General features: G+C 50.9%; 1 protein-coding gene across 3 annotated transcripts; it reads left to right on the top strand.

The window, feature by feature from the left end:
* Positions 1–3,304: 3,304 nt before the first annotated feature.
* On the top strand, positions 3,305–10,010 carry GJB1 (gap junction protein beta 1). 3 transcript variants are annotated; one of them, XM_019648044.1, is made up of 3 exons: positions 3,325–3,408; positions 7,888–8,033; positions 8,374–10,010. In XM_019648044.1, the coding sequence occupies exon 3, from the start codon at positions 8,390–8,392 to the stop codon at positions 9,239–9,241; it is 852 nt and encodes a 283-aa protein (XP_019503589.1). In that variant the 5' UTR covers positions 3,325–3,408; positions 7,888–8,033; positions 8,374–8,389; the 3' UTR covers positions 9,242–10,010. The 3 variants fall into 3 exon arrangements, with proteins under 3 accessions (XP_019503588.1, XP_019503589.1, XP_019503590.1); XM_019648045.1 differs by having other exon boundaries at positions 3,335–3,408; positions 7,921–8,033; XM_019648043.1 differs by lacking the exon at positions 7,888–8,033 and having other exon boundaries at positions 3,305–3,408; positions 8,374–10,009.
* The last annotated feature ends 394 nt before the right edge of the window (positions 10,011–10,404 follow it).

The raw sequence follows: 10,404 nt of genomic DNA, 5'->3' as shown, positions 1-10,404 counted from the left end.
GTTAGCTGGGCAGGTGCAGTGGGAGAAAAATTGCCTGGGTCTCCTACCTGGACAGCCCACCATCTGTCCTATGAGCAGTGCTTGTCCGCAGAAACCTTGGGTCATCAGCATCCTGGCACTCCCCAAGGTATTGACCTGGTGGTGGTAGGTGGTCTCGGGAAGGCACAGGGGGAGTGCTTCTGATTACTGAGGCACGGGATTCTGCATGAAGCATTCATGGTGTTTTTGTTGGCAAACCTGGCTGACAGGGAAAGGAGAGGAGTCCAAAGATGAGACAGAAAGGGTGAGCACCAAGGCTTCTATTTTGGGCCTGGTTTACATGCTTTATTGGATACTCAGCTTGAGGGGTGGGTGATAGACCAGTAGACTTCTATTTGGAGGACCTAGAAAAAGATCCTATGAAAAAATCTTCTGTATATACAATATGATTTCAATGATGGGTGAATATATAAAGAAAGAAAACCGGCAGGAAAGGACTAAACTATTAGCAGCTTAATAGGCTTGTCACTTTGGCTGCCCAAACTTGGACAATTAGCAACAAAAGCTAAATTCTTCTGTGTCTTTTTCACTTCAGCCTTCAGTCTTAACACTTGACTCCATTTTTCTGGCTACAACCTGACTCCTCTGTGATTCTTCACCCCTACCACGCCTCCTCCAGCCCCTTGGGCAAAAATCCAGGATTGGATTTAACCTGGGAACTCTCTACCTCGGTGCCACTCTTGAGATGCTACAGTGCCCAAGGCAACATTAAGACGGTCGGCCAAAAGTTACAGTTTCCCATTTCATGTTTTTCCCTTGGCTGCCCGGTGTAGTGAAAGGATGTCGAGCTTTCCGGAATCTTTTGTAAGCATACCCTCTGTTGGTGCAGTGATCAGACATCAGTGAAATATACAATAGTACCAGTCCTCAAGCACCAGGAAATCTATAAGCTCTGAGAAACACCACCTTTAGGCTTTACTCTTGGTAGAAGGTATACCATCCTGACTATGTGGGGTTGCTTTGGGTATATTTCATATAATACAATTGTGTTTTGAGGGAGAGAGGGGAGCTGAAACAGCTTTGCTTTTGTTCCTCACTACTCCAAACTGTACTTTTCCTAGCAGACTTTCCTGGGAACAGTTTACACAGCCTAAGCTGGGGTGGGGCCTTTTGAAATGTTCTGCAGATTTTCAGGGCTACCCATTTCCTTAATCCTATAGACCCATTTGGGAAGAGTTTTTGCCTGTGTGTCTGAAACAACATTTCTATTGGAAGCTGTCCCCTTTGATTTCTGAACCATACAGCAATGCTGTCTCATTGATCAAAGCCATACAAAATGCCACATTTTGTTCAGTAATGAGGCCCAGGGACGGGCTAGATGATGGAGTCCACATGCGACCCAGCGCTGTGAGGTGATGAGCAGAGCTCCCACCAGCCTGCTGATTGATTCTCTTGATGAGGCCTGAACCTCTGAACTATGATGATGTTACTGGTGAGATTCTTCCTCCACCAAGTGTCCTGGTCCTGGCTGGAACAGGAATGGGGAAAGTCCTTGTTGGGGGTGATGTTTGAGCCATACCAGAGACAGCAGGCTTATGTTTATGGCCTCTTATCTTGTATGTGTCAAGATCTAATGAAGATCTCCCTGAGTGAATCCAAGGAAATAAGCAGGCTGATGTACAATTTCAAATATTCCCCCAATACATCTGTTGTAGGAAGAACGTTTGCTTAGGATTCAAGGCAGAAGCTGATTTTAGCTGCTCACCAGGAACAAATGGCTTTCCAGTTCTCAGTGTAGTAGTCTTCCTCCTCCCCAATCCATTCTCCTCCCATCTTTCCCCTCCTGTGTCCTCCCTTCTCTCCTCCCCTTTCCTCTCTCTCTCTCTCTTGCGGCAGCACCCCATCCAGAAGATGTGTTCAAGTACCAGTAAACAAGTGGATTTGAGCAACTGTTTTTTTACAGCTACATACTGCTCACATAGACTTCCTGTAGCCTACAACTACAAGCGCCGTACAGAAACCCTGCCAGAATTCCAAGGAACAATGAGTACACACTACAGTGACCTGCAGTTTCCCTTCTGAGAAGCTCTCTCTTCTGGTCAAACAGGTCTGCCCACCATGCCCTGAACACATCTCACAAATTCCTGTCACCTGGACTGCTTGGCCTTCCATCTCTGCCTGCTCCATTAAACCTACCCTCCTCTCCTCCACTTGAATGTCCCTTGCCACCTCATATCTACTGGAGGCATTTAGGACATTCTCCTTGTTGCAGGTACTAAGGCACATGTCTCGTTTCTCCTGCTAGCTTAGAGCCTTCTAGAGTCAGGAGCCAGTTCTTACTCAGATTCTCAATGGCACCTGTAGAACTCATCATCTGTGATGTAGGAAGTCGATAAATTCTTTAAGAACAGTTGGGATGTTGCCTCCTCTTCTGCCACGTGTCCCCAGCATGTATTCAGTACCGAGTACCCAGTTAGTGTCCACTAAAGACTTGTGGATTGATGTATGCATATGCCTGGGTTTGGCCAAGGGAAGCCGAGGCTGTGGCTCTCTGGCAGTGAGCTTGGGCTGGGGTGGAGAGCAGAAGGCAGGGGAGCGGTTTCTGCTGGCTTCGCTTATTTCTTTGCTGCAATTCAGGCCACAGAATTAGCAGGGTCTTCAGGTGAGCCTTCCTTCAAACTGGACTGATCTCACGGTTAATGGTTGACATTCTCTGTTTACCCTAATGATTGCCAAGGTCTGTTCCTGCACATGATACACTTTGCAGTCCAACTGCCTTGGCTCCGAGACTAGAATGCAATTATTGAAGAGGTTTTAGGGTTCTGGGATGGGATTGGAAATGCTTTGGTCCATCTCCAGCCACTCAAGACATGGACAGTAAGCAGAGAGGCAAAGAGCACCCTGGTGTTGTCATGTGGGGGAAGCAGTGTCATCCCTCACCTCAACCTCAAGGTGCCAGTAAGGACTGCCCATGGCTTTTTTACTCCCCAGAGTCATATGGTTTTAGAGGCTTGGTGCTCTAAGGGATGGAAGGGAGTGCAGGCACCCACATTGAGCCTACCTGTGGCCAGGGGGTGGGGGAAGGCTGAGAGCTGTTGATGATCCCAGGTCCAGTTCAGTCTCCCAGATGAGATGGACTAAACATGGGCACATGGGTAACAATGATGCCCCTCTCCATCTAGGACAGGGCGGTAACCAGGCTATGTGATCTGTCTCTCCAAACCCATTGGGAGCTCAGGGGATCTTGACTAATTGTGTGTGAGAGGAGGTGGGGCTGGTTAATGTTTGTCTGGTTCCTCTTGGGCTGTGGGCCATATCTGGCTCCGGACCTGGCCTCTTTGTCCCTCCCCTGGGCTGGGCTGACAGTACCTAGTGGCATAGTGCAGACACTCTTGCAGACATTTCCCAGGAAAGGGCAGCGCCAGTCAGGTGAGGAAGCTGGGGGTTGGGGGAGGTGGACCAGCGGGGTGCTGGTGTAGCACAGGGGGACAGAAATGGGGGCTGGGAGAGGCGCTGGTCCTGCCTTCCCTTGGCTTCAGCCACCAGCCACTTAGATCCAGTCTGTGCTTGCCCGTGAGCTGGGGTGAGGCCCCTCCTGCCAGGTGCCAGGCTTGCTTAGCCTCTGTTTCTAGCCCCCCAACTCTTATCATCTTTCCAGTCTCCAAGTTGCTTCTCCTCTCAGTTTTTTCCCCAGCCGAGGATTCCCCTTGTCCCCTCCGGGCTGAGTTCTCAGGAAGCCTTGGGCGGGGGTGGGGGTGGGGTGGGAAGGCAGGCCCTAGGCACAGGGTGGCCAAGTTTATCTCCTTAGCACACTTCCTGCCACACTGGGTTAGAGTTCAGTGGGAGACCAACATGGGTGTTGTGGGTCATGAATACAGTGCACTCAGCGGGCACAGAGGGACAGCCAACAGGGCTGAGATTTGGGAGCGCGCATTTCCGTTTTCTTGAGAGAGCTTGGAGTAGCTGATGATTTGGAGATCTACAGGAGGGGTGGCCTTCCAACTGTTTGAAAGTTGTTCCAGCTGTTAGGAATGGCATGACCAGAGTACATGAACTGACAAAATGACATGAGGGGAAAAGAGTAGAGACACGAAAGAGAGGTTGGAAGGGGTAGAGGATAGATGAGGATGCAGCAGAGCAAGGGGGAAGGGACCCGAGCTTTGGTGAGGGGCCCACGTGAGTCCTACTCTGAATTCCAGCACTTGCTTACCAGCCGTGTGAGGAGTTATTCAGCTTCTTTGAGCCTCTGTTGCCTCATCTGTGAACTGAACACAATCCACAGCTTGAGGGCTGTTGTGAGGATGAGAGTTAATGAACCTACAGCTCTAGCACACAGGAAGCATTCCGTAAGTGGTGGCAACAGGAAGTCAGATAACTGATGGAGGAGTAAGAAGGTGTAGGTCGAACAAGAAGGGAGCTCAAATTAGGAGGAGTTGCACGGAAAGACCATGGCCAAGCGAGAAAAGGAGAAAATCGCAATGAGCTACACCAGGCTTGAGCCAAGCCTGGCCACAGAATATATTGGGTTGCCAGGAAAGTCATGACGCATTTTTGCATTGAAAAACATAGAAAAGTACATCATGACTTTCCTGACGACCCAATATATGGCAGGGTAGAGGGGGCAAGTGTGGTGACCAAGGGAGTGGCTGTGGGACCACAGGATTGCAGCATGGAAGACAAGCAGGTCAAGAGGAAAGGGCTGCAGGAGTTTGGCCAAACTGATGAAGGCCGCCCAAAATTCAGGAGGAAATCTCAAAGAAAGCCCCCTGTCCTCTCCTGGCCAGAGGCTGCCTGTGAAATAGGGGAGGAAGTGTGCATTCGGAGGCTGAGTGTAACCTCATCCATCCCAGCCAGGCCCCTCTTCCCCAAACCAAAAAACACAAGGATTTCCTGTAGTTGGAAGACAGGACAGTATGGATGGCGGGGCAGGGGTGGGGGGCAGAAAGAGACGGATTTGGTGCATATGTATGCATGTGTGTGTGCGTGCACGCACGCATGCATGCATGCACCTGCACATGCACACACATGTGAGAAGGCGTATAAGTTTTGGAGTTGTGGGCCTGGTCTCAGAATGCAAAGGAAGACAGGCCGCCAAAGGCAGTGCAATGTACAAAAGCTTTGAGGTCAGAGGAAAATAAGTTTGAAACTTGACTCTGCCATTTAGCAGCAGGGCAGCTGCCATTGAGACAAGTTATTTAACTTCTCTGAGACTCAACTTCCTTGTCTAAAAAATGGGGATAGTATTACAAGACAGTTGTAAGGATGAAGGGCCATGTCCCAATTTTGAACTGTGCTTGAGTGCTTGGGCAAATCTGAATCCAAGGGCAAGGCCATGGTCAGAGAAATCTTGTCTAATTAAACATGAGGGCAAAACATGCTTGGAGTCGCACAGAGCATATCAATACCTGGACTTTAACCCAAAGTCACAAAAACGGTTTGGATTTCAAAATCAGGTCACGCCTCTGGATGTTTTTAAAATGAAACCCTTGACGTATTGGTGTTGACATAGGGATCAGCTCTCCTTCCAAACGGGAGAACAGAAATTGGGATCCCGGTGCCCACACAAGGGTCCTTAAGGGGCCCCAAGGGAGCTACTGGCTATGTCTCAGAGGGCTCAAGAAAATGAGAGGCTGAAAGCTACAAGAACCTAGAAACTGAGGGGTGACCAGGCTGTCTGGGAGGCCCCCCTGAGGGGCAGAGAGAAGAGAGAGGGGCAGTGTAAGAAAGCTAAGGAAGGGACAACAGAGCAAATCAGGAGGCAGTGGGAAGCCCTGGGAAGGAAGGAGAGGAAAAGAGTTGTCACTTGAAAAGGAAGGGCAGAAAGGGCTAGAGGAGAATAAAAGCCAGACCAGGTTTGAATTTCCCTGTTTCTAAAAACACAGAAAGAAAATTCTAATTCCAACCAAGGCATTAGAGCTTATGAGAAAGAGTATGGGCTGTGGCATCACCTTGGCCCAGCCACATACTAACTACATAAGCCTTGTGACCCTTGTCCAAATCCCTTCACCTTTCTTTACCTCAGTTTCCCAATCTGTGACATGAGGATTAGAAAGAACACCGACCTCATGGGGTTGTTCTGAGTTTTATGTGACGTAGTGCATGTGTAAGGAGTTGGTGTGGAACAGGTGCTCAGTAAATGATTATTCTTAATACTTCTCTGTGAACACGTGTCTTGGAATCAAACGTCTCACCAGATGAAGCATTTCTTTTCTGCTAAGAGTGGTGTCTCCTGCAGCAGCTCTGCCCTCAGAATCCTGGGCTTGGGAGAAAGGACATCTGTGTCCCGGCTTCCCCACGCTGGATTAGGCCCACAGCGTGAACTCACTAAGTCTTCTTTTTTAAGTTTAATGAAGAAAACGTTTTTAGAGGAGTAATGTATGTCCCATGGGATGTCCCTTCATCCCCTAGTTTCCTTCACCCCATTCCCCACCTTTTCTAGTTGCTAATACCCCACCCACCCCTTCACCCCTGCAACAGAGAAGACCACCCAGAACTGGATACGGGGCTTCTGCCACAAACACTGCCCCTGCACTGGGGACATTTCCTATCTGTCCAGGTCTGTGTGTTCTCCTTGCATCCAGTTCCCTGCTTCTAGCATGATCTGCTTACAACTTCATGGCAGAAGTGGTGGGTGGTAGGGGGAGGCCTTCTTGCCTGCCTAAGGGACAGAGGGGAATTTCTCCCCTAGAGCACTGGCAAGCTCGGAAACCATGAGGTTACAATGTACACTTGACATTGGGGGCAGGGCAGCAACGGGACAGTCTGTTCTATCTCAGTGAGACACTATAGGTCAACAAAAGCATTGGGAAATATGCTAGGGGATATTGGGTTTGGCAGCCCACTTAGTCCCCCAAAGCAGCATTGTTTTGCTCTTTCTGATAAGGTGCTTACTCCCCATGATTGTCAGCTGTGATGGTGGAGATGAGCTAAGAACTTTCGCAGTTGTCTCATTGAACCTTACAACCACCCTGGGTATTCATGGCGTTTATAGATGAGCAAGCAGGCCCAGAGAAGTTCAGTCACTAGCCCAAGGTCACATGGGGTGTAGAACCAGAATTCAAAGCCATAGCTGTGTGATTCTTACCTATTCCATCTCCTAACTTGCTGTTTTCTTGCTTAATTCTTCCTTTCTCCTTCTGGCCTGTGCTTACCACGTGCCCACCTGTCTATCCTCCGTATCGTTCCCTTTCCTGAAGCTCAAGGTTGGGGTTTGCTCCATCACACTGGAGTTGGAATGTACTCACAGGTCAATAGCTTCCATGTTGCTTGTGCTTTTATGGGGAACACGAGCTTTGGCTTTTGTTGACAGCATCTGCCGAAGCACAAAGAGTATACTGCGGAAAGGGCTTCGACTTCTGCTTAAGCTCTAACACTTCTGAGCTGTGTGACCTTGAGTGAGTGACGTAACTTATCTGAGCTGCAGTTTCCTCATCTGCAAAGACCAGGGTAGTAGTCCTTAGAGGGTGGCTAAGTGGGTCAAAAGAAAGAATGTATGAGAAAACGTCTAATGCGGTTCCTGACTTGATAAATATGAGCTCCCTTTCCTCTCCTCTAGCTCACCCATACCCTGGAGTGGATCTAAGCCTAGGAAAAATCGTGCGGACCCTAAGTTTCTATAGGGGCAAGGGGAAGGGCCTCAGCCCAGACCTTCCTGGTCCCCTTGAGCCCCCTCTTACATGCACCTGTCTTTGTTCCATCTCCTCCACCCCGCCCGCCGTGGCCATTCTTCTGGTGGGACTGTGGGGCGGGTGCGGCGATGGACCGGGCGGGCACAGAACAGGTGGGTGCAGGCTGGGTGTCCGGCGCTGGGACACAAGTGCTCTGTGTGTAGGGTGGGCGGAAGTCAGGGCGTTTGATCTGAATTCTAAAGGGCGTTGTTCAGAGCCCCACAAAGGTCTCATTGTGCAGACACTGGGTATAAAGCAGCATATGACTCCCCAGCACCGGGCGGCGATGAATTGGGACGCAGGCGCGGACCCAGGGACGACTTCCCCGGCAGACATGAGACCATAGGGGACCAGTCTGGGTGGCCTCAGGGATAGGCGCTCCCCAAGGTAACGGGCTTTGTTGGGTATGCCCCAGGTCCCGCGTTAAGGAGCTGGGGGCTGGGGAGCTGAAGAGGATGGCCGAAGGCAGAACAAGACGGGCCTGGCAAAGAAGGGGCTGGAGAGAAAAGAATGTCGGATGAAGGCAAAGAAGGGAGACGATGGGGCTCCGGGAGGTCAAGTCAAGTGAGGGAGGACGAGAGGCTGGCAAGGGAGATGGGGTGATGAGGAAAGCCATGACTATCCTTCATCCTTTCCCATCACTGGCTCTTGGAAGGGCTGAGTGGGCTGTCAGACGGTGTCCTGGTGCCTGGCCTTGTGCCCCAGGTTTGTGGCTCATGTCTTGCAGGTGTGAATGAGGCAGGATGAATTGGACAGGCTTGTACACGTTGCTCAGTGGTGTGAACCGGCATTCTACTGCCATTGGCCGAGTGTGGCTGTCGGTCATCTTCATTTTCCGAATCATGGTGCTGGTGGTGGCTGCAGAAAGCGTGTGGGGTGACGAGAAGTCCTCGTTCATCTGCAACACCCTGCAGCCCGGCTGCAACAGCGTCTGCTACGACCACTTTTTCCCCATTTCCCATGTGCGGCTGTGGTCGCTGCAGCTTATCTTGGTTTCCACCCCAGCGCTCCTCGTGGCCATGCACGTGGCTCACCAGCAGCACATAGAAAAGAAAATGCTGCGACTTGAGGGCCATGGGGACCCCCTCCACCTGGAGGAGGTGAAGAGGCACAAGGTCCACATCTCAGGGACACTGTGGTGGACCTACGTCATCAGCGTGGTCTTTCGGCTGCTGTTCGAGGCCGCCTTCATGTACGTCTTTTACCTGCTGTACCCGGGCTACGCCATGGTGCGGCTGGTCAAGTGTGAGGCCTACCCCTGCCCCAACACGGTGGACTGCTTCGTGTCGCGCCCCACCGAGAAAACCGTCTTCACCGTCTTCATGCTGGCCGCCTCGGGCATCTGCATTATCCTCAACGTGGCCGAGGTGGTGTACCTCATCATCCGGGCCTGTGCCCGCAGAGCCCGGCGCCGCTCCAATCCGCCCTCCCGAAAGGGCTCGGGCTTTGGCCACCGCCTCTCGCCTGAGTATAAGCAGAATGAGATCAACAAGCTGCTGAGTGAGCAGGACGGCTCTCTGAAGGACATCCTGCGTCGCAGCCCTGGCACTGGGGCCGGCCTGGCTGAGAAGAGTGACCGCTGCTCGGCCTGCTGATGCCACATACCAGGCGACCTCCCATCCCACCCTTCACCCACCTGGGCCTGCCAGGGAGCGTTCCTGCCAAACCTTCCTCCCCTCCTGCCTCCCCTTCCTCCAGGGCCTTCTGTCTGAATGGCTGAAGGAGTGGGGAGCTGCCCAAGGTTTCTGGGGTGTGGACAGCTCTTGTTGCCTGTACCCTTTCCTCTTCCCTCTCTCTCTCCCTGGGACCACTGGGGACAAGAGATAGAATGCTCTGACAGGATGTCCAATTATGAAACTAATCTTAACCCTGTGCTGTCAGAAATCCTATTTCTGGAGTCACATCAGTGGGGAGGGATGTGGGCAAGTGGAGTGAAGGGACGGTGCTGTGGACCTGTGGGTGGAGACGGGGGAGGGGAGCAGGAAAAGGAGGACATGCCTGGGGTGGAGGAGCCAGGGAGTGAGAAAGAAGCAGGCAGATAGATTGCAGTGGGGGTTGGTCAGGGCCTCTTGTCCCCAAGGCCTCTCTCTGCCTGAAATGTTACACATTAAACAGGATTTTACAGTAAACGAAGAGGTGGCTTGTGTGTTTGTCAAGTTCTTTCTCCTTCATCCTCTGACCTCGCCCTGGCTGAGCTGGCCTTGGCTTTTTGCTAATCGAGAAAGGAATGGGTAGAAGAAATAGCGATTTGAGGAGCTAAAGCTGCAAATGAGGAACTGCTGCCCTCTGAGCTGTTCTCTCCTGGTTTGCTGTTGTTTTGGGTTTTGGGTTTGTTTCTGGGGTTTTTTTTCCTTCATTTTTTAATAACAGTTTTATTGGAATCTAATTCACTTACCCCCTTCCTCTGATTTTATGTATTTTTAAATCCATTTTAAGTATACAGTTTATTGAGTTTTGGTAATTGTGTGCAGTTTTGTAAACATGACCACAATATATTATAAAACATTTACCTGCCAAAGTTTCCTTGGGCCCCTTCCTCTGATTTAAAAGAAAGACTAAAATGACAACTCCCTCTGGAGAAACAGGAAATGATAGGGAAATTTCTCAAGTCCCAGGGAATAGCACACATTCCCTCTGTGCCCCAGTGAGACCCCCTCCTCTGCACGGCTCTTCCTCCCCTTTTCCTCCCCAGTTTCCTTCCCTTAGGACTCAGTGCCACCCACTCCAGGGATGTATCCACCACAGGACAAACAAAGGA

The sequence above is a fragment of the Hipposideros armiger genome, unplaced genomic scaffold (genome assembly GCF_001890085.2).
Source record: "Hipposideros armiger isolate ML-2016 unplaced genomic scaffold, ASM189008v1 scaffold_119, whole genome shotgun sequence".
Taxonomy (NCBI): Eukaryota; Metazoa; Chordata; class Mammalia; order Chiroptera; family Hipposideridae; genus Hipposideros; species Hipposideros armiger.
This window is presented reverse-complemented; position numbering and strand designations above follow the sequence as displayed.

What these genes read in the sequence shown, in the direction of transcription:
- GJB1 (XM_019648044.1), top strand. Translation starts at nt 8,390, where the DNA reads ATGAATTGGACAGGCTTGTACACGTTGCTCAGTGGTGTGAACCGGCAT.